The 26,102-nt window shown below is 46.3% G+C and overlaps 1 protein-coding gene across 4 annotated transcripts in view; it reads right to left on the bottom strand.

Moving 5' to 3' along the window:
• The window catches only part of satb1b (SATB homeobox 1b), a 41,491-nt gene extending 17,988 nt beyond the window's left edge, over window positions 1–23,503 (bottom strand). Inside the window, exons 1-11 of one of the 4 annotated variants that reach the window (XM_062985421.1) lie at window positions 23,287–23,503; window positions 20,980–21,156; window positions 19,219–19,345; window positions 18,053–18,176; window positions 11,872–11,983; window positions 10,338–10,415; window positions 7,722–8,170; window positions 5,905–6,117; window positions 5,089–5,166; window positions 3,341–3,412; window positions 2,471–2,647 (exon numbers count right to left, since the gene is read on the bottom strand). In XM_062985421.1, coding sequence (XP_062841491.1) covers window positions 2,471–2,647; window positions 3,341–3,412; window positions 5,089–5,166; window positions 5,905–6,117; window positions 7,722–8,170; window positions 10,338–10,415; window positions 11,872–11,983; window positions 18,053–18,176; window positions 19,219–19,345; window positions 20,980–21,156; window positions 23,287–23,500 — 1,821 coding nt within the window. In that variant the 5' untranslated portion in view covers window positions 23,501–23,503. The remainder of the gene's footprint in view (window positions 1–2,470; window positions 2,648–3,340; window positions 3,413–5,088; window positions 5,167–5,904; window positions 6,118–7,721; window positions 8,171–10,337; window positions 10,416–11,871; window positions 11,984–18,052; window positions 18,177–19,218; window positions 19,346–20,979; window positions 21,157–23,286) is intronic. The other 3 variants (XM_062985422.1, XM_062985424.1, XM_062985425.1) reach the window with 3 other exon arrangements.
• Between the last annotated feature and the right edge of the window lie 2,599 nt (window positions 23,504–26,102).

The following is a 26,102-nucleotide window of genomic DNA, read 5'->3' as shown; positions in this document are numbered from 1 at the left end:
TTTTTTCACTGTACAGCATACATACATCTGTACATTACATTACATGATTTTAATAGATAATATAGAAGATGTATTCATTATTTATTTATTTATTAGGATTTTAACATCATGTTTTACACACTTTGGTTCCATTCATGACAGAAACGGTTGTTAATCGATACACAAGATTCATCAGTTCACAAGTTTATTATCAAACACAGTCATGGACAATTCAGTGTCTCCAATTAACCTGACTGCATGTTTTTGGACTGTGGGAGGAAACCGGAGCTCCCGGAGGAAACCCACGCAGACACGGGGAGAACATGCAAACTCCACACAGAAAGGACCCGGACCCCGAACTTTGGGGATCAAACCCAGGACTTTCTTGCTGTGAGGTGACAGTGCTACCCACTTAGCCACCGTGCCTCTAAATATATAGTTCCACTATTTTTGTACACACACAGACAGTTTTCTTCACCCCCCACCCCCTTCCCCCTTCCCATAATTCCATGGGAGACAATTTGAGGAATTAACAGGCTGGATTTGTCGCCACCCCTCCCCTGGTCCTGCGGCTTTGAACTCCCGGGAACAAAAACAGTGGTTTGTGCATCAAGCTGTAATTTGGTGAAAGAACGGAACGGTATCCACAACCAGCATCAGCACAATCAGCACAAGCCAGCGATTTCACAGATAATTTAGGGCTTTTCGTTCATTTTTCTCCTCTTTTCAGCATCAAACGCAATCCTGCAAAATCTTCCACTGCACACTCTGATATTCCAAACCTTTAATAACGGGGCCTGGACGTCGGTTCTTTCTTTTCTTACTTTCTTTTTTTTGTTTAATTGGTTTTAATAGAGAGAATCAGACGGTAATTCGGTGCACACAGGCCTGTATTCAGCTCCGAGCTTGTTCTCTTGGTGAGATAATGGCGCGGGATTCTGCTCGGGCGGGACAATATAAACACGTTTGTTTAACGTTGAAACATCGTCGGCTGTTTGCAGGACCACAATAAAGCCCGTGTCATTATGGACATAAATTACGCATTATGAAGCGCCTGCAATTATTTTTAATCTCAGAAAGGAAAAAAATCTCATACGTCTGTCTGAAGTTTGTACACGAGTGCCGGATAAAGTAGATGTACCGATGACTTCTGGGATATCTGGAACATTTTGGGTGCACAAAACTATTTTAACAGTATTTTGGGACGCCCCTTATGGTTTGTACTCCTTTAAAATGCACAAATAAATAAACTAAAAATGCTGCTTCATTTACAAGCTATCAAATTCATCTTTATAATTACATTAAGCAGACGCCTTTATCCAAAGCAACTCACAGACTTGGGACAGTTTACAGCAGCAACCTGGCAGTGGTGGGGCTAGAACCAGCGACCTTCTGATTACTAGTCCAGTACCTTAACCACTAGGATACAGCTTTTAAAATACCAAATGACAAGATGAAATAACCTCAGGATCAACTCAATAAAGAAAAATGTAAACGGCAAAAAGACGTTTTGAAAGTTTTCTATCTGATACCAATGACATCTGGGATATTTAGAGCATTTTGGGGGCACACAACTATTTTGGGATGTCCCTTATGATTTGTTTACTTCTCATTTCATTTGTTTGTTTGTAAATAACTAACTCAATAACTAAATCTAATAAAATAACTAAACTAAATGTAAACAGCAAATAGACGTTTTGAAAGTTTTTTATCTGTTAGCGATGACACAAAACTATTTTAAAAGTATTTTGGGACGCCTCTTATGGCTTGGTGTTTTTATTTGTTTGTGCTCCATAAACTGCACAAATAACTTAACTAAAAATGTTGCTTTATTTACTTGGTATCAAGTTTATCTTTAAAAATACCAAACAACAGGATTAAATAACCTCAGGATCAACTAAATAAATAAAGCTCACTGTGTCGGTCATGTGACTGAGACAGGACGTACCTGGCTCCGAGGATGTCTGGGATATTTGGAGCATTTTGGGTGCACATAACTATTTTTAAAGTGTTTTGGGACACCCCTTATGATTTGTTTGTTTGTTTCATTTGTTTGCTTGTAAATAAATAAAAAATGCTGCTTTATTTACATGATATCAAGTGTATCTTTAAAAATCCCAACCTCAGGATCAACTAAATAAATAAATCTCACTATGTCGGTCATGTGACTCAGACAGGGCAGGACGTACCTGGCTCTTGGACGCGGCAACCTTGGTGAACCTGTGACACTTTGGCCCTAAATTTTAAATAAATAAATAAATATAACTAACTGTTTAAGAAAATTGTAAACGACAAAGAGGTTTTTGAAAATTTTATATCTATAACTATGACGTCTGGGATATTTAGAGCATTTTGGGTGCACACAATTATTTTAAAAGTATTTTGGGACGCCCCTTATGGGTCTGAGTTTTTTTATTTGTTTGTTTGTAAATAAACAGGCAAACAGGCATAAATAAATAAATCTCACTATGGCAGTCATGTGACCTCGTACCTGACTCTTGGATGCGGCCACCTTGGCGAACATGGCCTGCGACACCTTGGCCCTCTTCATCTCCTGCTGGATCTCGTCGTAGATGGCCGAGCTGATGTTGAGGATGGAGCTCTCCTGCTTGCCGTTCCACTCGGACGCCAGCGGTAAGGGCTTCACCTGAGCGGGAAGCCGAGATGCCTTCTCAGTCCAGCATAGAGGGGGGCGGAGTTTCGGTTACGATTTTTTTTAACAATTGTGTCAAACTTAGTAACAGTATAAAACTGACATAAAAAGGACAAACTTGTTAAACTTTATTGTCTATTAAGCTTAGATCAACAGTCCAAATGTTGCTAAATTAAGGCGGAGGGGTCTCCATTATAGGAGAAGACTCAGTGCACTGTATTGTGTTGTATGAACCCTAAATTGAAAGCTGCACTTTGTTTGTTTTAAATTGTCAGTGGAAAATGAAGCAGATTAGCCACAAATATATGTTTAATAACCCTGTTTAATAACCGTTATGATGAATTACAGGGTGGGATTGGGGTGTCTAACCCTCTTAATTAATACTTGGACCCCCCAAAAAGAGGTAATAACAGCTAATATATGAAGTTGACCCCCCCTGGTGACAGAAGTTCTGAAGCTGTATGTAAGTTTGTTGTCGTTCACCAGGCGTTTGATTCTTATGATTTACAATCTGTAACTATAATAAACGTACAATAAATGTACCAGTTATACCAAAACAACGTCGTGGCAGATCAACTATGTGACATAAACCCTGATACCCTGATAGAATGCCAATTAAAACAGGCCAACTTGTTTCTTTAAGCCTCATCACGATAAACTTTCTTCGTCAGGTCATTACGTAGTTAAAAAAGTTAGATCTGTACTCACAGGAGAAATCCCCACAGGAATCCTTGGGTTCCAGTCCTCCGGCCTGATGTTGTTGCATTCTTCTCTTCTAGGCTGTCGACACACACACACACACACACACACACACGTTTTAATGTGTTTAACTTGTCCAGACCAGGCGACGTTAATCAAAGCTAATCTAATATTCAACACGCTCTACATTTCAAATGAAGAGCCTCGCGTCCTGATTAATCCACCTGTAGAGGACGAGAACGCTGTTGAACGTAGGACCACGCCTATCTGATTTCTAATAGTGTCAGTCTGAAGAGAGACACGAGTTGTGTTTCAACTCCTGAGTAAATCTATATATATACAGTATATATGAGGGATCTTTAAAAACTTTCCTCAATTTTATATTTAGGTTATAAGCGGTGAGGGTGCAGTAGTAGGAGGAGTAATCGGTTGTGACTGAGAGATGCTTATAGTCCGGATTTTCCTCCATCTGATCTCCACCTTTTTGGACGCTCAAAGAAGCTTTAAGGGGAAAAAGATTTTCATGTGATGATGATGTGAAAGCAGCGGCGCATCAGTGGCTACAAGCTCAACCTGACGTAAATATATATGTATATACACCGATCAGGCATAACATTATGACCACCTCCTTGTTCCTACACTCACTTTTTAGCCCCCATTCATGCTGTTCTTCAATGGTCAGGACCCCCACAGGGCCACCACAGAGCAGCTATTATTTAGGTGGTGGATCATTCTCAGCACTGCAGTGACACTGACATGGTGGTGGTGTGTTAGTGTGTGTTGTGCTGGTATGAGTGGATCAGACACAGCAGAACTGATGGAGTTTTTAAACACCTCACTGTCACTGCTGGACTGAGAATAGTCCACCAACCAAAAATATCCAGCCAACAGCACCCCATGGGCAGCGTCCTGTGACCACTGATGAAGGTCTAGAAGATGACTAGGTAGGAGTGTCTAATAGAGTGGACAGTGAGTGGACACGGTATTTAAAAACTCCAGCAGCGCTGCTGTGTCTGATCCACTCATACCGGCACAACACACACTAACACACCACCACCATGTCAGTGTCACTGCAGTGCTGAGAATGATCCACCACCTAAATAATACCTGCTCTGTGGGGGTCCTGACCATTGAAGAACAGCATGAAAGGGGGCTAACAAAGCATGCAGAGAAACAGATGGACTACAGTCAGTAATTGTAGAACTACAAAGTGCTTCTATATGGTAAGTGGAGGTGGTTTTAATGTTATGGCTGATCTGTGTATATGGCTCATATCGGGAGGGGAAAAGACAATGGGTGCAGCTGATCATGGGTAGCAGTGCATAGCTCTGCATACGTGATACCGCTCTCTGTAAGACCTGAACGCATGTCGAAAGGGGTGCGCGACAGCCTCCGCCCTGCTTGAACAGAGGTGGGGGGTAGCAGCAGCCAAAAAATCTACAACATGAAACTGTTGACTGCAGTGAAGCTCTGAAATGACGATCATTCTGCTGTCACGGTTAATATTAACAGCTGGAGCACGTCTCACAATATGGCTGAGACACGTCAAGTGTAAACGGCGTAACTGCACGGCTCTGCGCGTCTACGTCAAGCGCTTTCCAATGGTTTAGCGCAGGACGTGGCGTGTTTCCGGCTCGGCGTCCGCATATTAAAGAGCAGACGTTTGGAAGACGAGATCCAGTCAGGATTTCCCGAGGTGGGTCGAGATCCACGTTCGTCCGACGAACCACATGAACGAGATCGACGGCTGGACTAACCGAGTCGGAGAAGCAGCTGATCCTGATCCTGGGATCCGAACTGGAAAGCAGCATCTGGTTCCCTCCGACGCTCTGGCTCTAACACACACACACACACACAAACACACACGTGAACGACCATGGCTTTCCACATGTGTGTAATGTTTGGTTAATGACTGAACGTCCACTATATGGACAAAAGTATTAGGACACCCCTTCTAATTTGTTTTAATTCATGTATATATGCATTTCAGTCACATCAGTCGGTAACAGGTGTAATAAATGCCTCCAACTTTGCAGAAACAGTTTAGGGAAGGCCCTTTTCTGTTCCAGCATGACTGCACCCCTGTGCACAGAGCAAGTTCAATAAAGACGTGAAGAAAAGCTCCAGCGTCCTGCACACACACATGCACAGAGCCCTGACCTCAGCCACACTCGACAGCCCGGGGATGAACCGGAACATCGACTGAGACTGAGCCCATTTTGGCTGAATGGGCACAAATTCCCACAGACATTCTGTACTTCAGAGTTTTCGAAGAAGCCCCCACTCACTCTGTTTTAATGTCCAACAAGCTCATGATAATACAACTCACGTAGGGCAGTTGGTACTGGACTAGTAATCGAAAGGTCACTGGTTCAAGACCCACCACTGCCAGGTTGCCACCGTTGGGCCCTTGAGCAAGGCCCTTAACCTTCAATTGCTTAGACAATACACTGTTGAATTACCGAAAATGTAAATGTAAATAAGAAGCCGGGTGTCCAAATACTTTTGGCCCTATAGTGTAACACGCATGTTTAACATTTTGAGCAGGTGTAAGGTGTTTTTAGGTCTCTTACCTGGACCGGACGTGATGGCGGGGTGCTGATCAGGGGCGCCGGACCCATAGAGGAAGCCGCCGTTAAACTCCTCTCCCGCTCCTCCTGATAGATACGGTCTCTCTCGGCCTCGGGTAGCTGCAGGAAGTTCTGCATGGCCCTCAGGTTCACCAGCAGCGACTGAGACGCCGTTTTGGGGTCTTCTTCTTTCCTGAGGATCTCGGAAAGCAAACCCTGAAAGAGGAAAAGACGGAAACGATGTCAGATGCTTCAGGGTTTGGATATGCAGCGCTGCATTCCTCAACATGTTCTCTCTTATGATAATAATTAAAGAAAGGCCACCAAATTCCACGCGCACTCGCGGCAAGCCACCACACGCGCCCGTCATTAAACGTCTGCGCAGGAATGCACAATAAAAATTACAAGAGCGTCTGAAACAAAGAGGCACGGCGCACTTCTATAGTCAAGATAAACAGCCACGGCTGCCAAAGACGGAGGAAAAAAACACAGCGTTCGTGCTTTACATTTTCCAACAGATTCTTATCACTTTCACATGACTTTAAAGCCACAGGGACCTGGAACGAACCCTCGTGAAGGTATGCGGCAGGTCTTCAGACGTTATCTCTATAAAAAATACAGACATGATGGGGCGCGGGCTCCACATGCACTGGCGGAGAGCCAGGTGTCTTTCACTATCTTTCTTAAACGTGACGGTAAGCAGTTTTCGTGGCACCCGGCCTTAAATACAGTCACACAGCGGACGACAAAGGTGAGGGTTAAAGGGACAGTTCTGTTTCAGTAGACCTCATGTCAAGGTTCTTTATAACCAGCTAACACAAGTCCTCCAGGTCCGTCTATTTTGCTCTATTTTTACGCTGTTGTGTGTTGAGACAACACAAGGAGACTCAACAAAATAATCAAACAGACTCGTTCACTGGAGTTAAGCTTTTTTATTGCATTACGCTTCCTCTCTACTGATGTTAACCTCCACCCTGATTGAGGAGAGCTGAGCCTAACACACGCCCCCTCTGTACACATGTGCACTAGACGACCGCTTCTTTTCACCCACACGAAGCAAGTTCATATGCGGATCAGCGTTCTGTACAAAGGGCCACACCCCGATCACATGATCCTTCGACGCTTTGTAGGTGCCATCAATCAGAAATCGGTTATGAGGTCCCATCCTGCTCCCACCCTGTATGAACAACAGCCAATTGTTGTTCGTGTAGACGCTGGGTTCGAAATGCCAGCTCTGGTGTGCTAGCGTGTTTTACGCCACCACTGTGCCACCTGAGCGCCTTTCCCTGGAAACTTTTAGCGATTTTTACCCCCTCTACCCTACCTTGAAGGTACAGCAACCGGCTAAAATACAGCATGTGAGGTCACTGTATTCAATACAAACTTAAGGACCCTGCTCAGGGGTCCAACAGTGGCACCTTGGTGGTGGTGGTGAAGCTTGAACTGGCAACCTTCTGATTATTAGCCAGTAGCTTAACCACTGAGCCACCACTGCCCTACAGACCCTACAGCGAGTCACCCTACAGCCGAGGCAGTTCGGTGGGTGGGTAGCACTGTCGCATCACAGCAAGAAGGTCTTGAGTTCGATTACTAGGTGGAACAGTCCAAGTCCTTTATCTATGGAGTTTGCATGTTCTCCCCGTGTCTGTGTGGGTGTGTGTGTCCTGTGATGGACTGGCGACCTGTCTGGGGTGTTTCCTACTTTACACCCAGTGAATCAAACCCACCGCAACCCTGAACAGGATAGAGTGGTGCTAAATGAATGAATATGTACTCTATATGTATCATAGTGTGTATCAATAGGAAGCACAACGTGGTACCTGCGTCCTGTTGAAGGCGACGCGGGCGAACACGGCCTGCGAGATCCCGGCCCTCTTCAGCTCGTCCCTCACCCACTGGTAGATCTCGGTGGACACTTCCGTGTTGGAGGTCACCTGGGGGTCGAGGGGTTTGCTCAGGGCCCGACTGACCGGCGGGTGGTTCAGGTACTGCTGGTTCAGCGACTGCTGCGCCAAGAGCCGGTTGACGGCGTACTGCTGGTTCAGGATCTGAGCCATGACGATCTGTTGGTTGACCAGCTGAGGGCTGATGGGGCTGGAGACCAGGCCGGGGTGAAGTCCGGGAAGCTGGGCGCGACCCGGGGCCTGCGAGCTGTGGGTGAGGGGCACGGGAGACGGGGGCTGCTCGGCCGTGCTGCCCGGGATGGGCTGCTGACTGAAGCTCAGGTGATTGGTGCCGGGCGGAGAGAGGTCAGACAGACTGTCCATTTCTGCAACATGAGACAGAAGAGAAGAGCGAGAAGAGAAGAGCGAGAAGAGAAGAGAAAAGAAGAGAAGGGAAGGGAAGGAAAGGAAAGGGAAGGGAAGGGAAGGGAAGAGAAGAGAAGAGAAGAGAAGAGAAGAGAAGAGAAGAGAAGAGAAAAGAAGACAAGAGAAGGGAAGAGAAGAGCGAGATGTAAATGATAACAGATAAAAATTATCTGCAAAATTCCACTGGTCAGTTTGATATAAATAAGAGGGGCGTTTGAAGGGCTTGACCGTGACCTCATTAGATTCATGTCTGACTGCATGTTTTTGGACTGTGGGAGGAATCCGGAGCTCTCGGAAGAAACCCACACAGACACGGGGAGAACATGCAAACTCCGCACAGAAAGGACCTAAAGGTCGAAAAATGTAACAGGGGTGCACATACTTTTGGCACTAAGGGGCATTTATTCTCACTGATGAAATTGAATCATGGGCAGCTGGACGCACAAAAATCGGCGTTTTGTGCACTTCACAAATTAGTTTAACCCATCCATGACCCACGATCATGTGAGTTATAGCAACAATCGTCCTCTATGCTCCTAATTTCATCTGAGGGGCGCAAGCTGACCAATATATTTGTTTTAGGAGGCTCTACATATAAATAATACCATAAATATATAACCTGAGGAGAAACTCTGCAGGCGAGTCCGTACGCCCGGGCCTGCCCTGACACGAGCCCGAGCAGGAGAGAGAATCCGAGCTCTCTGGCTGTTGGTGGTATTTAGTGTTATAAATATCTCAGCCCTTTTTAATTGACGTGCGCGAGGCCACAAAACAACAGGGCTGGAAAATCCGAAAATGAAAAGGTCTGTTACGAGCGCAGAGGTTTTTTTGGGGGGGAGACTCGGCGTCGTGGATCCTCCAGACGTTCGGGGCCCGCCTTCGTTTAAAGGGATTTGTTTAAATAGGCAGGAACGATAAAGGTTCGACGCCCACGTGCACGTGAAGGATGGGATTCGGTCGAGTCTTTGCGAGAGTGCATTACGACAACTCGTCAGGAGGTTTGAATAGAACATAAAGACAGATCGAGAGCATGGAGTCGATCCAGAATTTACAACGTACACCGTAATCGCCGCCTGTGTTCGGGCTGACAGGCGACACAAAGGCCGCCGCGGCTGTTCCTTTCACTACGGGCTGAAGTGGAGAGGGTGGACGGGGGGGGATTTGATAATAATCAAAGCTTTCCTATAATCCCTCTCGTTCCAGCAATCTGATTCTACGCCGTACCCTTGGATCCGTTTTTTTTTAAATGTATAAAAGTGCTATGGGCGCACACACACACACACACACACACACACACACACGACTTTTCTATGCAAATTGAACGGCTGGAGAGAAATGTTCGGAGGTCCGCACTGAATGGGAGTTCCTTCTTTGGAATTTGGCTCTGAGAGTCCGGATTAGTGATATAATAGTAGAGGGGATGTGGGCGAGAGACCCCGAGAACGAGTGAGAGAGAGCGAGTGAGAGAGAGCAAGTGAGAGAGAGGCCAAACAGAGAGAATTCCTGTTGAGTTTGCAAAAGTGGGTTATCTCTCTCTCTTTCTCTCTCTCATACACACACACACACACACACACACCTACACACGTGCTGTACAGCTTGCTTGACTGTAAACGTCACTTATGTTTAATTAATTTGTACTTTTTAATGGGTGTGTTCACACTAGGTCACCATTTATTCAATTATAGTCACCAGTGAGGGATCAGTGGGACATTCCAAAGTTCCAGTATGTTCACAACATGGCCAAAAGTATCTGGTCGCCTGATCATGAGCTTGCCGGACATCCCGTTTCAAAAACACATGCTTGTAAAATAGAGCGACTTCTGTGTGATCTTCTCAGCTAGAACAACAGCCGCTCCTCTGAGGAGGCTTCTCATAACACTTTGAGGTATATAGTACGTCTGTGGGAATTTGTGCCCATTTAGTCAAAATGTATGACTTGGTCAAGTAAGTCTCAATTGAGGTCAGGGTTCTGTGCAGGACACTGGAGTGTCTGAAAAGTGTGTGTGTGTGTGTGTGTGTGTCACGTTCCCTCCACGGCGTGGACGCGCCTGAACGCGGAGGCGGAATACATGAACGAGTTGTGGTTACGGTGCAGGGGCGTGGCCGTCTGTGTGTCACGTGACATACCTACTGTGTTGGCGCGTGGGCTGTCGTGGAGGACGCACGTCCCCAGATAGCCCTCCAGCTGGGAGGGTTGGCGCACGACTGCGCATGTTGAGACACACACACACACACACAGAGACAGACAGGTGTAGAGAGAGATACAGTTAGAGTGTTAGTTGGGTGGCGTGCACACACACACACACACACGGGCACAGGGGGCAGGTACAGGGGGAGCAGATGTAACGCCGAGTGGCGCAGCATGAGCCCGAGTGTGAGTCACATCAAACAGCATGTGTGGTTTCGTACGGTGTGATAATATGCATCAGATCAAGAATTTTATACACGGCCAAAAGTATTCGGACACCTGAGCATGAGCTTGTGGGACATCTTGGATTGAGACTTGGATCAGGACTTGGATCGAGACTTGGATCAGGACTTGGGGACTTGGATCAGGACTTGTATAGGGACTTGGATCTGGACTTGAATCGGGACTTGGATCGGGACTTGGATAGGGACTTGGATAGGGAGTTAAAACGGGATCTGGATAGGGACTTGGATCGGGACTTAGATCTGGACTTGGATAGGGAGTTGGATCGGAACTTGGATCGGGACTTGGATCAGGACTTATATAGGGAGTTGGATCGGAACTTGGATCGGGACTTGGATCAGGACTTGGATCAGGACTTGGATCTGGACTTGGATCTGGACTTGGATCAGGACTTAGATCTGGACTTGGATCGGGACTTGGATCAGGACTTGGATCAGGACTTAGATCTAGACTTGGGTAGGAACTTGGATCAGGACTTGGATCAGGACTTAGATCTGGACTTGGATCAGGACTTGGATCGGGACTTGGACCAGGACTTGGATCAGGACTTAGATCTGGACTTGGATCAGGACTTGGATCAGGACTTAGATCGGGACTTGGATCGGGACTTGGATCAGGACTTAGATCTGGACTTGGATAGGGACTTGGATCAGGACTTAGATCTGGACTTGGATCAGGACTTGGATCAGGACTTGGATCAGGACTTGGATCAGGACTTGGATTGGAACACGAAAGCTAAAGAAAACTGATGGGCAGCAGGTTACAGGTCAGTTACATTTCTCACTAACAAGGTCCCTAAGGCAGAGGTAGCTCAGCTGTTAAGGCACTGGACTAGTAAATACAAGGTTGCTAGTTTAAGTCCCACCACTGCCAAGGCCCCTGAGAAAGGCCCTTAATCCTCAGTTACTCAAATCGTGTTCATTACAGTTTGACTGTGGGAATTTGTGCCTGTACAGTAAAAAGATGACAGCATTTGTTGATATTCCGGTTCATCCCAAAGCTGTTGAGTGGGGTTAAGGTCAGGGCTCTGTGCAGGACCCAGGAGTTTCTTTAAACCAATGCACAGGGGGCACAGTCATGCTGGAACAGGAAAGGGCCGTTCCTAAACTGTTGCTGCAATGCAATCGCAGGTGTCCCAATACTTTTGTCCCTAGAACTAAATAGGTCTAACAGGTACAGCAGGTGTAATGTGATAGCGGTGAAATTTAATACCTCGATCGTTCGACTCACCTATCATGTCTTTTGTCTTCTTGAAATGTTTATACCAGCGTCCAAATTCCTGACACTTGGCCGCGGAGACGTTTGCATAGTAGGTGCTGTTCACGATGGAGGAGATCATGCTCTGCTCAGAGAGACAGACAGAGAGACAGAGACAGAGAGAGAGAGAGACAGAAAGAGAGACAAGAAAACACGGAATTTATGTTTGGTTACAAACTAAAAAACCTCATGATCTCTCTACATAGATACATTGTACTTCATCCTACACTCCCGAGAAGAGGGCATGTCTAAATTCTTAGCTCCCCTAAAATGTTACTACTGAGGTGCCTTAATTCTAAGTGTGAATCTTACTGAATAACGAGGGAGCGACTTTAGGACTCCAAAGAACCACAGTGAGAGCCAGTATCTCCAAAATAGAGGAAACGCAGACAGCGGTGAATATACACATAGCTAAATGACTCTAGGACTCCACAGAACCACAGTGAGAGCCAGTATCTCACAATAGCGGAAACTCAGACAGTGGTGAATATACACATAGCTAAATGACTCTAGGACTCCACAGAACCACAGTGAGAGCCAGTATCTCCAAATAGAAGAGACTCAGATAGTAGTGAATATAAACATAGCTAAAAGACTCTAGGACTCCACAGAACCACATTAAACCACAGTGAGAGCCAGTATCTCCAAATAGAGGAAACTCAGACAGTGGTGAACATACACATAGCTAAAAGACTCTAGGACTCCACAGAACCACAGTGAGAGCCAGTATCTCACAATAGCGGAAACTCAGACAGTGGTGAATATACACATAGCTAAAAGACTCTAGGACTCCACAGAACCACAGTGAGAGAAAGTATCTCCAAATGGAGGAAACTCGGACATGGTGAATATACACATAGCTAAAAGACTCTAGGACTCCACAGAACCACACTGAGAGCCAGTGTAATTCGGACTCGTCAGGGACAGTTTAACAGTTTTCGGTACCCAGAGGGAGACGTTAGCTGGCGTGCTAGTTGGTTTAATCGGCCTGAGGCTAACTGTGTTAGCTTAGTAATCGCTGTCTAAGTAGAGCGTCTAAATAATCTGCCTGATGAGCTCCATGTCGTATTAGAATCCGCTCTACCCAGGTAGCTGCCCAGGTAGGCAGTAGGCAGCAAGGCAGCTCGCTAGTTTTTGGGACAGGCCCTCTGTGTAGCCTCGTACGCAGGAAGATTTAATATCCACGTAGCCGAACAGACGACGCTTTGGGGATTTCTCGGCGGTGCTGATGCTGCAGCGTCAGTCTGGTTTAAAAAGGTGGTGATGGGTAAAATAAAGAGGCCACACAGAGCGAGAGAGGAACTACCGTCACCCCGTTCACCCGCCGCTCCTTTCATTCACACACGTTCTCTATAAATTCACTTTCATTAGGCTTCAACACTTAACACCTTAATGCCTCCGGGGACGAGAACCACACACACACAGACAAACACACACGCGCACACACACACACACACACACACACACACACACACACGTCTGGATTGTTATAAATATTCAGGACTGAACCATCTGGTTTAAAATTACAGCTCTGGTGCTTTATCATTTGGATAATACAGGCGCTTGGGGAAAATAGGAGACTCAACCTGCCCTGATTTAGCTCAGATTTTGGAGGGGTGCACACACACGCTGTTGCATATACGTCAAACCCTATAACATAACCCTATAACATAACCCTATAACTAACCCTTTAACGTAACCCTATAACATAACCCTATAACATAACCCTATAACTAACCCTTTAACGTAACCCTATAACTAACCCTATAACGTAACCCTATAACGTAACCCTATAACGTAACCCTATAACTAACCCTATAACGTAACCCTATAACGTAACCCTATAACTAACCCTATAACGTAACCCTATAACTAACCCTATAACTAACCCTATAACGTAACCCTATAACTAACCCTATAACGTAACCCTGTAACTAACCCTATAACGTAACCCTAACGTAACCCTATAACTAACCCTATAACTAACCCTTTAACGTAACCCTATAACTAACCCTATAACATAACCCTATAACTAACCCTATAACGTAACCCTATAACTAACCCTATAATGTAACCCTATAACGTAACCCTATAACTAACCCTTTAACGTAACCCTATAACTAACCCTATAACGTAACCCTATAACTAACCCTATAATGTAACCCTATAACGTAACCCTATAACTAACCCTATAACTAACCCTATAACTAACCCTATAACGTAACCCTATAACTAACCCTATAGATATAAACGTACAGACCTAAATATTTCACATTTGCACACCCTGTAAACATGAGGGCTAAAGGGAAGTGAATTGGATTGGATCAGGACATGAATCAGGACTTGGATCAGAACTTCGATCGAGACTTGGATCGAGACTTGGATCGGGACTTGGATTGGGACTTGGATCGGGACTTGGATTGGGACTTGGATCGGGACTTGGATTGGGATTTGGATGGGGACATGAAATGGGACTTGGATCAGGACTTGGATCAGTACTTGGATCAGACTTGAATCAGGATGTGAATTGAGATGTAAATCAGGATTTGGATCAGGACTTGAATCAGGACTTGGATTGGGACTTGGATCGAGACGTGAATCAGGACTTGGATCAGGACTTGGATTGAGACATGAATTGGGACTTGGACTGGGGACATGAATTGGGACTTGGATGGGGACATGAATTGGAACTTGGCTCAGGACTTAAATCAGGACTGGGATCAGGACTTGAATCAGAATGTGAATCGAGAGGTGAATCAGGACTTGAATTGGTCAATTACATTTCTCGCTACCGAGGTCAGTGAGAGCAGACGTAGCTCAGCAGTTAAGGCACTGGGCTAGTAAATACTGGCTCTCACTGTGGTTCTGTGGAGTCCTAGAGTCTTTTAGCTATGTGTATATTTACTGCTGTCCAAGTTTTCTTTATTTGGAGATGCTGGCTCTCACTGTGTTTCTGCGGAGTCCTAAAGTCTTTCAGCTATGTATATATCCACCACGTCCGAGTTTGCTCTGTCTGGAGATGTTGGCTCGCAGTGTGGTTCTGTGGAGTCCTAGAGTATTTTTTATCTATGTGTACATTCACCACTGTCTGGGTTTCCTTAATTTGGACATACTGGGTCCTGGAGTCTTTTAGCTATGTTTGTATTCATCATACTGGCTCTCACAGTGGTTCAGTGTCGTTCTGTGGAGTCCTTAAGTCTATGTGTATAGCTATATGAACATTCACTGCTGTCCGAATTTTCTCCTTTTGGAGATAGTGGCTCTCGCTGTGGTTCTGTGGAGTCTTGAGACCCTATGCCTGATGAGCATAGAGAGACACTTCTATCCTGAATGGAGTGGTCTCTTCCTGTATAACATCACCTATTATTAGCATAGTTTGACAGCGGCGTAAACAAGAAAACAAAACATGCTGCTTGGTCAGTCTAGAAAAATAAAATCTGATAGTGTGATCAGATTCAGGTCATTTCAAACTGCAGTGTGAACAGAGCAAAAGAAAATCCACACATTCAGTGAGATCCAGAGCGGGAGATGATGGTGGGTTAACGCTTCAGTAAAGACCGAGGCTGCTGTGTGTGGTTGAAAGGGACGATTAACCTTTATTGCCAGCGCGCACAGCTGGAGAGATGGAAAGAACCAGGACAAAAAAAGTGCAGAGAAAAAAACAAGAGAACCTCGTCTGTGTGCAGGAACGGGGCCCGACGTGCTCTTCATACGTTCTGCTTCTTATCAGATTCTCTCATCAGATCTGGAGAAGAAGAATGCTGAGATTCCTGCACTGCTACAGCGATAAGAGGACGAGGAGGGGCCGGGGCGGAATAAAGATTTATACAATAACTGATTGAAAAAGGTGCGCGAATCATTACGCGAAAAATGCGTTGCATCCTTCATGCCGCTGACAGCCGGTTACGCCTGTTGTTTCTGGTGCTGTGACGCATCCATCTTAGCGAACGCGCCCTACCGATGCGCCGCGCAACCCTCGGCTTTTAACACAGATGTTAGAATAAATGCTGTTCATTAATCACCGTCCCGATGTCTCCCGAGTGGCCGTAAAAACCCTAACGAGTGGCCGCTCGGGTGGGTGCCGCCGTATCGCCCTGGATGCTCCACTTTTAATAGCACTGACAGCAAATGAACACTTTTAAATTTAGTACATTTTGCTTTGATGAACTGCTGTAAATCAGACACACCGAGAGGGTCCAGGACCTCCAATCTCTTGGATCGGGACTTGGATCAGGACTTGGTTTGGGACTTGGACTGGGACATGACTTGGGACTTCGATCAAGACCTGGATCTGGACTTAGATCGGGACATGAATCAGAACTTGGATTGGGAAATGAATCAGGACTTATATCGAGACTTGCATGGGGACTTGGATCATGACATGAATCTGGAGATGAATCAGGACTTGGATCAGGACTTGGATCAGGACTTGTATTGGGACTTGTATTGGGACTTGGATCATGAAATTAATCAGGACATGAATCAGGACTTGGACTGGAACATGAATTGGGACATAGATAAGGACTTGGATCGGGACTTGGATCAGGACTTGTATTGGGACTTGGATCATGACATGAATCTGGACATGAACAAGGACTTAAATAAGGACTTGGATTGGGACTTGGATCAGGACATAAATTGGGAATTGAATCAGGACTTAAATCGGGACATGAATCAGGACTTGGATCAGGTCTAGGATGAGGACTTGGATCAGGACATAAATTAGGACTTGGATCAGGACTTGTATTGGGACTTGGATCAGGACTTGGACCAGGACTTGTGTTGGGACTTGGATCAGGACTTAAACATGAATTGGGACTTAGATCAGGACTTGGATTGGGACTTGGATTTGCACTTGGATCGTGACATGAACAAAGACTCAAATAAGGACTTGGATCGGGACTTGGTCTGGACACGAATCAGTACTTGGATCGGGATTTGGATCAGGACTTGGACATGAATTGGGACTTAGATCAGGACTTGAATGGGAACTTGGATCGTGACATGAATCAGGACATGAATCTGGATATGGATTGGGACTTAGATTTGGACTTGGATCTGGACTTGGATTTGGACTTGGATTTGGACTTGGATCTGACAACTGACGGGTATAAACTGACCACTACGTGCGTCCAGGTAATCAGGTCGAGGCCCTTAAAAAGATAAACATCTCCAGGCCTTATCAGCCGTCCCAGGAAGTCTCGCTACGGTGCTATCACGCTCCCCGATCTGCTCGTCACGGGAGAAGCGCTCGAAAAAAACACGTCCCTCTCTGGTTCCTATTGTGTCGGAGGCTTCGGTTGCCTCCAATAATCGGTCTTGATTGCAGCGTCTTGGCGACACCAGTCGAGGTTACTGGAGTTTGGAAGTGTTACTTTAGCCACCGAGCGCTAATCGTCCAGCTTCTATTTTCCTTGTTTTACTCACAAGACTCCCATCCTGTTGAGAGAGTCTCGATGAGCGGGACACCCGGACACCAATCATATCATCGAGTCACTTTGGGCTCTGTTTTTAAGCCCCTCGCTTCTCTGATACACCCCTGATGATCGAAGATTAACGTTCTTAATATAAACGATAAGTTAATCCTATAAAAGTCACCAATCGTGAGCTATGGGTGCGCCGTCTGTTGAGAGGATTGTCAGTTTTATTCCCAGGTCTGCCACCGTTGGACCCTTGAGTCGAGCCATTACCCACCTACTGCCCAACATGCTCGAATTATAATCTAGCTCATTTATACCGTGTTTAAATCTATTAAAATCTACAAGAGCGTGCCCAGCACACCAGCTAGCACACCAGCTCTGAGATTCTGAACACCACGGTTCTTATCTCGGCTCTGCCAACGGTCGGCTGGGCGCCATCTAGCGGGCACGATTGCAAGAGCCTGCAGCAGACACACGCTAGGGCGGGATGCCCGGACTAACGCTGTGCAAGGACCCTGATTAGCGGATTCAGGGGCGTAAAGAAGGGTTCCGCTAGAACTGGGCACGCGTCGGAGGGCACGTGAGCAGCATCATACCCTCCTCGAATCAGGGATCCACAGCAGCGGAAGACAAATCGACTAAATGCATAAATAAATAGAAATAAAATCTACAAGAGCCTCCCGAGGGTGTACAGACTGGCATGAGGTTGAGAGGTTGAGAGGTTGGGTAGGTACCTGTGACAGGGGGCATTCTTTAGCCAGCGAGCTCTGGTTCATATCTTTAAGTAACTCCTTAAGGGCGTTTCTCACCGTCGAGTGGGTCCACTGTTCGGGCGGCAGGTCCTCTAGTTTGGGGCAACTGCAAGGAGGGACAGACAAAAGAGGAAGTGAAGAAAATAAGTGAGAGAAACAAAGAGACGTAAAAGGGCGAGAGAGGTAGACAGAGACAAAGAGAGAGAGAGAGAGGGAGGGAGGGAGGAGGCCTGCTGCAAGCGCCCCTGTAAGATAGACAGATTTCATTTGGTGCATCAAGCAGATGCATCTGGAGATTACTGTCTCTCTCTCTCTGTCTCTCTCTCACTCTCTCGTTCACCCCCACATTCTCTCTCTCTCTCTCCTGATTGTTCTGATTAGTTAATTACTTTATACAACACATCTGCTGTATTGATGCATGAATTATACATCAGCTGCATGTGGCCACTAATATTTCACGTTACTTCTACCTTCGCGGCTCTGCTAAAGCGACTACAGGCCGCGTTCGCCTGCGAGACGAGGAACGAAACGCCATCCGCGTTCTGCGTAAAATAAATAAAAAAATAAAAAAATTATAAGTGTGTACGGTTAATAAAAACCAGCCTGGCTGCCAGGAATGATTGGCATCGTCCTCGTCGCCGTCGCAGCTGCGCTATATGCATCTTTTATAAAGCCTATTGAACGAGATTGAAAACAATATTACATACGCCAGACAACGTATCGAGCGGCGAATCAAGGACGCTGCGTCTCTCCGAACGCCGAAAAATCAAGCGTAGCCTTTCAGTGCTAGCGCAGAGCTAAAGGCAGGCTTTATGTGAGACGCCGCAGCGGATGTAAATACGCGCGAGCACGTAGACGCACGCAGAAACACACATCCTAAAGTGGCGTAGCAGCAGGGGCACCTAAACACGCCGAGCAGCCGCAGACCCTCCGGGGATCGGAGTGAAAGAGAGACGACGGGCGAGAGACATAGATATAAACCTAGAGAGAGAGAGAGAGACGGCGGGAAACGATGGAGTCGATAGCAGTGGAACTGAAATAAACGCAACCTCCTGCATCAAGACAACACAGAGCGATAAAGAAAGCAGAAATCGGTTTGCTTTCACTGAGAAAGGCATTATGGGTAGTCCAGAAGATAAGGTTCGAACCTGTGCAGCTGGATCTTCAGCGTTATGACATGGTAGACGTCCTGCAGCATGTCAGCCACTGTGGCGTCAGGGGCGTCCGTCACGTACGACAGGGGTACGGGGTTCCACTTCCCCACCTGGATCATTCCTAAATAAAAACAATAATAATAATTTTGGGAACAATATATGACCAAAAGTATGTGAACCCCCCCCTCCAGAGCCCACATCTAAACCACATTCAACACCTCTGGGATGAGCTGAAATGTTGACTGCCTTAACGAACAATCTTTTGATCTAATGGACACAAAACCCCACAGACACTGTACAAAATCCTAATGATCCGTGCCAGAAGAGTAAAGGTGATTACAGATGCATCTATGTTCTGCTGTAGGGCACCCAGTTCACCACCTTAGTGCCTTTGTTATGTAAGCATTCCATCCTGGTCAGGGTCTTAGTAGGTCCTGAGCAGGTCCATTACAGAATACTGCGATGGACCTTGTGTGCACTCGTCCTCCAGGAAGAAATTAAGATCAGCCAATTAGGATCCAGTAAACAGCTGATGATGCTGCACCATTAATGCAAAGTACAAAGATAGATTTTACTAATCGATACAATCAATAACCTTCATGTTACTGAGTTCAGGCGGACGTATACGAGCCGGGACCAGTCGGCTCAAATTACTACACACTGGATACTATAACACCAGTTATAATTATTATATTTACCATAGATGTACCAGTTTACTGATGCTTTACTTTGTTTTGCACTTCTGGTAGATGCTAACTGCATTTCGTGTCTTGTACCTGTATTGTGCAATGACAACAACGTTGAATCTGTCTGTCTGTCTGTCTGTCTATAAACTTACCTAGCTATATATGTCTGTATCTATATATCTGTCTGTCTATCTGTCTGTCTGTCTGTCTATCTATCTATCTATCTATCTATCTATCTATCTATCTATCTATCTATCTATCTATCTATCTATCTGTCTGCCTGCCTGTCTGTCTGTCTATCTATATGTCTGTCTGCTTGTCTGCCTGCCTGTTTATCTGTCTGTCTGTATATATATATCTATATATACTGTATATATATATATATATATAGATATATATACAGTATATATATATATATAGATAGATAGATATATATATGTCTGTCTCTCTGTCTATCTATCTATATGTCTGTCTGTCTGACTATCTATTTATACATCTGTCTGTCTATCTATCTGTCTGTCTGTCTGTCTGTCTGTCTTTATATCTGTCTGTATGTCTGTGTGTCTATTTATATGTATGTCTGTCTGTCTAATAAAACATACACATGTACCATGATGCTTCTGTACAGTATTAATGAAAGTCGCTTTGGAACCAGCAGCACTTTTTGACTGTTGAATCCAGATGAACCTGCTTTAGTCCTAGTTAACAGGCCAGCAGCACATGATGGACAGACCGTGGGGATTTACAGGTCCAACCTAAAATAGCTTCATAAAAAGAGCATTAACGGGCAGCACCTCCACACCGGCGTGTGATTACAGTCAGAGGTGTAAGAGTGCACACCTGTCCGCTCTGTTCTGTCAGCGCAGGCTGGCACCAGGATACCTCTGTGATCTGAGCTAACATGTGAGTTTTTACACATCAGGTATTTTTGAGCGTTCGTGTCCCGTACCTTTAGCGTTCGTGTGTTTGTGTCCCGTACCTTTAGCGTTCGTGTGTTTGTGTCCCGTACCTTTAGCGTTCGTGTGTTTGTGTCCCGTACCTTTAGCGCTCATGTGTTCGTGTCCCGTACCTTTAGCCTGGGCGGCGGAGCTGTGCGAGTATCCCAGCGAGAGGAGAGCCATCTCGATCAGCTGGTTGAAGAGCATGTCCTTCCTGACCAGCACAAATTCGGCGTGCTCCTCCCGGCACTCAAAATCGATCGGGTTCTCGTAGTGTTCCACCACGCAGAACACGGGCAGCAGGTTACCTGGAACCAAAGGAAACAAAGAGGAACGTTGAAGGGAGTATTGAAAACATATGATGACTGGAGGTGAGGGTTATACCTGGTAACCTGGAGCTGCGCAACACCAACATGTGATTGATTAGTGCTGCACATTAATATGAGATTGTGATTACGCAAGCGCTGTAAAGTCGAGCATGTGAGTGGACGTGAGGCGAGTGTGTGAGTGGACGTGAGGCGAGTGTGTGAGTGGACGTGAGGCGAGTGTGTGAGTGGACGTGAGGTGAGTGTGTGAGTGGACATGAGGCGAGTGTGTGAGTGGATGTGAGGCAAATGTGTGAGTGGACATGAAGTGTAAGTGGGTGAATGTGGGTTGGCATGCTGTGGAATTTTGCCCTGGCTGTTGCACTGGACCCACCTAGAACCTGACCCTAAAAATAAATAAATGGACAAATTACTTGTTGCAATGCAGCCAAACAGCATCAGAGCATCATACCATCACCATACCACGGTTAACAGTAGGTACAGTAGTGTTGGTACTGACTCCACAGAGCATGTGCTGATAATTAAATGATGCCAACACCGACATGTGGAGTATCAGTAATAAATAGGAATTATTTATTCATTATATGCTGAAATAACCGTCCCGTGACGCTTTACGAGTCTGTTTTTGAGGCGGCGCGTAAATCCCTGCCCAAAGCCGTCATGTGTTGGGGTTTAACTGCGCAAATATCACTTAATGCCAGCCAGCTGAAACACTTCTGCTGAAATTTGGAAGAACTCGGGCTAATATTAAAGCACGATATTATAATAATGCTCACCGACGCCTGACCTCCTCAAAAAAACAACCAATAGATCCGTCGCTCGATGATGCCAAAGAACGTCCTGAACCGGGTTTTAACAGAGTCCTGGTGATACAGAGCGCCGTGTAGGTTCGTTTTGGTATCGATCCCCACTCTAAATGTTATTCAGAGGACACGATAGCAACCACAGCGAGAACGAGAGAGGGTTCGTAAAACGCCTGTCGCAGGTTTAGTGCTTTTTCGGGGTGAGCAAAGGAGTCAGATTCTAGTCTTGAGGGGTCAGACGTCTACACTGATGAGATCTGAAGTCTGGAGAAACTCCTGTGGAATTGGAAAGCTGTTAAGAGACGGGATGTCCGACCAGCTTAAGGTCAGGCGTCCACATACTTTCGGTCATATATTTGCACCATAGACCGGTGAGTGGTCGTGAGGCAAGCATGTGAGTGGACGTGAGACGAGCATGTGAGTGGACGTGAGGTGATTGTGTGAGTGGACGTGAGGTGAGTTTTTTAGTGGATATGAGGTAAGCGTGTGAGTGGACGTGAGGCACGCATGTGTGAGGAGAGTGTGTGAGTGGACGTGAGGCAAGTGTGTGAGTGGATGATAGGAAAGTGTGTGAGTGGACGTGAGGCGAGTGTGTGTGAGTGGACGTGAAGTGAGTGTGTGAGTGGACGTTAAGAAATTGTGTGAGTGGACATGAGGCAAGCGTATGTGAGTGTGTGAGTGGACGTGAGGCGAGTGTGTGAGTGGACGTGAGGCGAGTGTATGAGTGGACGTGAGGCGAGCGTGTGTGTAGACGTGAGGTGAGTAGACATGCTAGTTCACCAGTACTGAGATCTCAAGCGCTCGAGTTTGAGTCTTAGTTCTGCTATCACCCAGCCAGGCGCCCACACAGACACTTGATTGGCTGTGTCTGTAGGGGGCGGGACAACGGCTGAGGCCTTCAGTTGTGGCACCTGATCAGGAATGGCAGTGGGTGGCTCTCCGCCGAAAAGACACGACCCTTTCGATTGAGGGTGTGGGTGGCGGCAGTGATGTGTAAGAGATGAGCTCTGATTGGCCACCGTGACTACCAAAGGAACTGGTGTAGAGTAGCAGCGATACCTGAGGCACTCAGAAAGCGAATCATACAGTAATTTACAACGCTATTAACCTCATAGCATCGAATCACCCGCTCTAATGCTAACGAGACCTTTTTCTAGCGGCTCCTCCACTTTCGTTTCCAGCGCTGCCCCACGGTGCCACTCCGAACATGGTGGCATCATCGAGCGGCTCATTAAACAAAGCCGTTCACCGAACAAGGTCACACACTAGTTCTCGTCAGGCTTTAAATACACCCCAATTAGCGACTCACCCCTCTTGTGCGAGAACTTGAGAAGGTGTGAGGAAGGTTTGAAGCTCACTCCCGAGAGTTTGGCGCCGGTGCTGCCCAGGCGCGAACGTCCCAGCGGGCTTCCGTTCTGTTCCAGTCGAGCCATCTTGGCCGGCGGGCCCTTGGCGTCGTTCAGGCCGCCCACCAGCTCGCAGTTCTCCTTCCCCAGACATGCCTCGCTGAGATGGTCCATCATGACTCAGCTCCACTGCTCACAGTCACCTGGAAACAGGACGGAACATCGAGGGCGGGGTTAATGAAGAGGTCATGATCTGGACAGACAGGGGTGTAAAAATATTCACCCCACTAAAATATTACTAGTGTTTTGTTGTCTTCAGTGCTGAGTTCAGTCCATCATTACAACACAGAGGAAATGTGAAACTAAGGCCACGCTGCCTAGGTCAGACCACTCCTCTAAACTTCAACAGACTTGTCCACTGGGCAGTTGTAGCCTAGTGGTTAAGGTACTGGACTAGTAATCGAAAGGTCGCTGGTTCAAGCCACACCACTTTTCACTTTTCACCAGATTGTCAATGTTGGGCCCTTGAGCAAGGCCCTTAACACAGAACTTTGTAACACAGTACCTTGCTGTGAAATATGACGATAGTAGCATCATGCTTAGAGGAGTCAATATAATGCTTACAGATTTCGCAGACATATCAGGGTCCGCGACTAAGACAGTTGTAGCCTAGTGGTTAAGATACTGGACTAGTGATCAAAAGGTTGCTGGTTCAAGTTCACCACTGCCAGGTTGCCACTGTTGGGCCCCTAAGCACGGCCCTTAACCCTCAACTGCTTGGACAGTCTACTGTCACAGTACTGTAAGTCACTTTAAATAAAACCGTCTGCTAAATGCCAGAAACGTAAACGTAATGTAGAGACGGGACAACATTTATTTGACGTTTACACACTGGTCGTACACACACCTCACACACCTCACACACTACACACACTACATTCACGAACAGGCTTGACGAGGAACACTTCACGTCCACCACTGACAGAAGCAAATGAACGGAACTTTCACTTTTACTTCTTTTTAATACAGACGCCACTTCGTCGCTGATGCGTCACGCAGCCAGACATCAGCCGCGTCTCCTCGGAGTAAAACTGCCCGATCCTGTCCAGCGGTGCGTGACATTTACAGCGCTTCCTGCTCTTCGTGGCGGTTTTTTAGAGCATGTATTATGTATGGCCGCCCCGCTGCTGAGTCCCATGCGGGGAGCAAACAAGCCAGTTTTTTTGTGCAAAGGCGTTCGTTTGTCACGAATTCCACTCCGGTGATTGTGCAGTGGATTCCGGTGACAGTGGCACCGCAAGATCCTTTTATATATAAGGAATAGTTTCGCTTGGCCAAAAGTATTCGGACACCTGACCATGAGCTTGTCAGACATCCCATTTTAAAAACAAATTATTAAAATATCAAGACGACGGCCGCTCTTGTCAAGGCTTCTCACAAGACTTTAAAGTATATCTGTGGGAATTTGTGCTTAATCAATCAGCTTTTAAATTAACTGCAACAGGACCCCCCCCCCCCCCCCCCCCCCCCCAGGCTCACTAAGGCCCCCCCTGCTTGAGAGCCACTGGTGTGAATCAAACCTTGTGACACAACGTCGTGCTGTGAAATATGGCGGTGGTAGCATCATGCTAAGAGGAATCAGGATCTGCGACTAAAGACGGGACAGCGATTATTTCGGTGAGTTGTGTCTTGTGTAGGAACAAATCATTCACACACGTGGTCAAGCAAGTTGGTCAAGCAAGCCTCAACTGATGTCCAGGCTCAGTGCAGGTCACTGAAGTTTCTTTAACCCAAACTGGTGTCTTATAGAGCTTGTTTTGAGGACGGGCCTTCCCTAAACTCTTTCTGCAAAGCTGGAAGCATATTATTTTCTTTTCTCTATATTTATTACACCTGTTAGCAACTGTTGGGGCGTATACATTCATTTATTTATACTATCAAGGTGGGACGGTGGCAAAGCTAATAGGGTAGGTGCATGTTTTCTTCTGAGGTTTCCTATGGTCACCTTGTTTAATCTCCCACCTCCCAAAAACATGATGAAGGTAAAAGTGAGAGACCATAAGAGACATGTTAGCATCACCCTGCGTTAATTGCTGCACCCCCTGACTGTATTGCGCTTTGTGTTTCCGGGTGGCATCGGACCCAGCGTGATGCTGACCAGGATGAAGCGAGTAGTAAAAATAAATGAAAGGCCTAAAAGACCTCGTTTTACCGTTTCTAGGACTTGGTAAACCACTGCATGTTCGTGCCCCCTGTACCTTGTGCCTTGTACCTTGTACCAAGGGCATTTCTGAAACTAACAGAACAAACCGTAGTGGGCAGATGCTGTTAATCAGAGATGCACAGACGCATTAAAGCGGTGAGTGCATCTTTATAGGAAAACCCGCCATCACAATAAAAGCAGCAATATTGCAGAGTGTATTAATGATCCCGAGCACGAGGAAAAACATCATACGCCATATATTAAAGCAATAAATTCCACTGAGTTCACACGGATCACCTGAGGTCACCTACACAGGCCGTGTAACCGTTATACTGCTTTATATATGTGCACAACTGACCATAAGCTTGGTGATATACCATTATTAAACCCCAGACATTATCATAGACTCTTTCACCCTTCTTTCCGGCTTTCCACACGATTTTGGAGTGTATTTGTGGGAATTAGTGCTCTTTCAGATCAAAGCAGCATTTGTGTGGTTGGGCAGAGGTCCTGGCTCGCTGTCCAAAGGTGTTCCGGAGGTCTGAGTTCAGGGGTCAGTGCAGCCTTTCAAACTGG

This window comes from Trichomycterus rosablanca, chromosome 23 (genome assembly GCF_030014385.1).
Source record: "Trichomycterus rosablanca isolate fTriRos1 chromosome 23, fTriRos1.hap1, whole genome shotgun sequence".
Lineage (NCBI taxonomy): Eukaryota > Metazoa > Chordata > Actinopteri > Siluriformes > Trichomycteridae > Trichomycterus > Trichomycterus rosablanca.
Note: the sequence above shows the minus strand (reverse complement) of the source record. Positions and strands in the feature narration are given on the sequence as shown.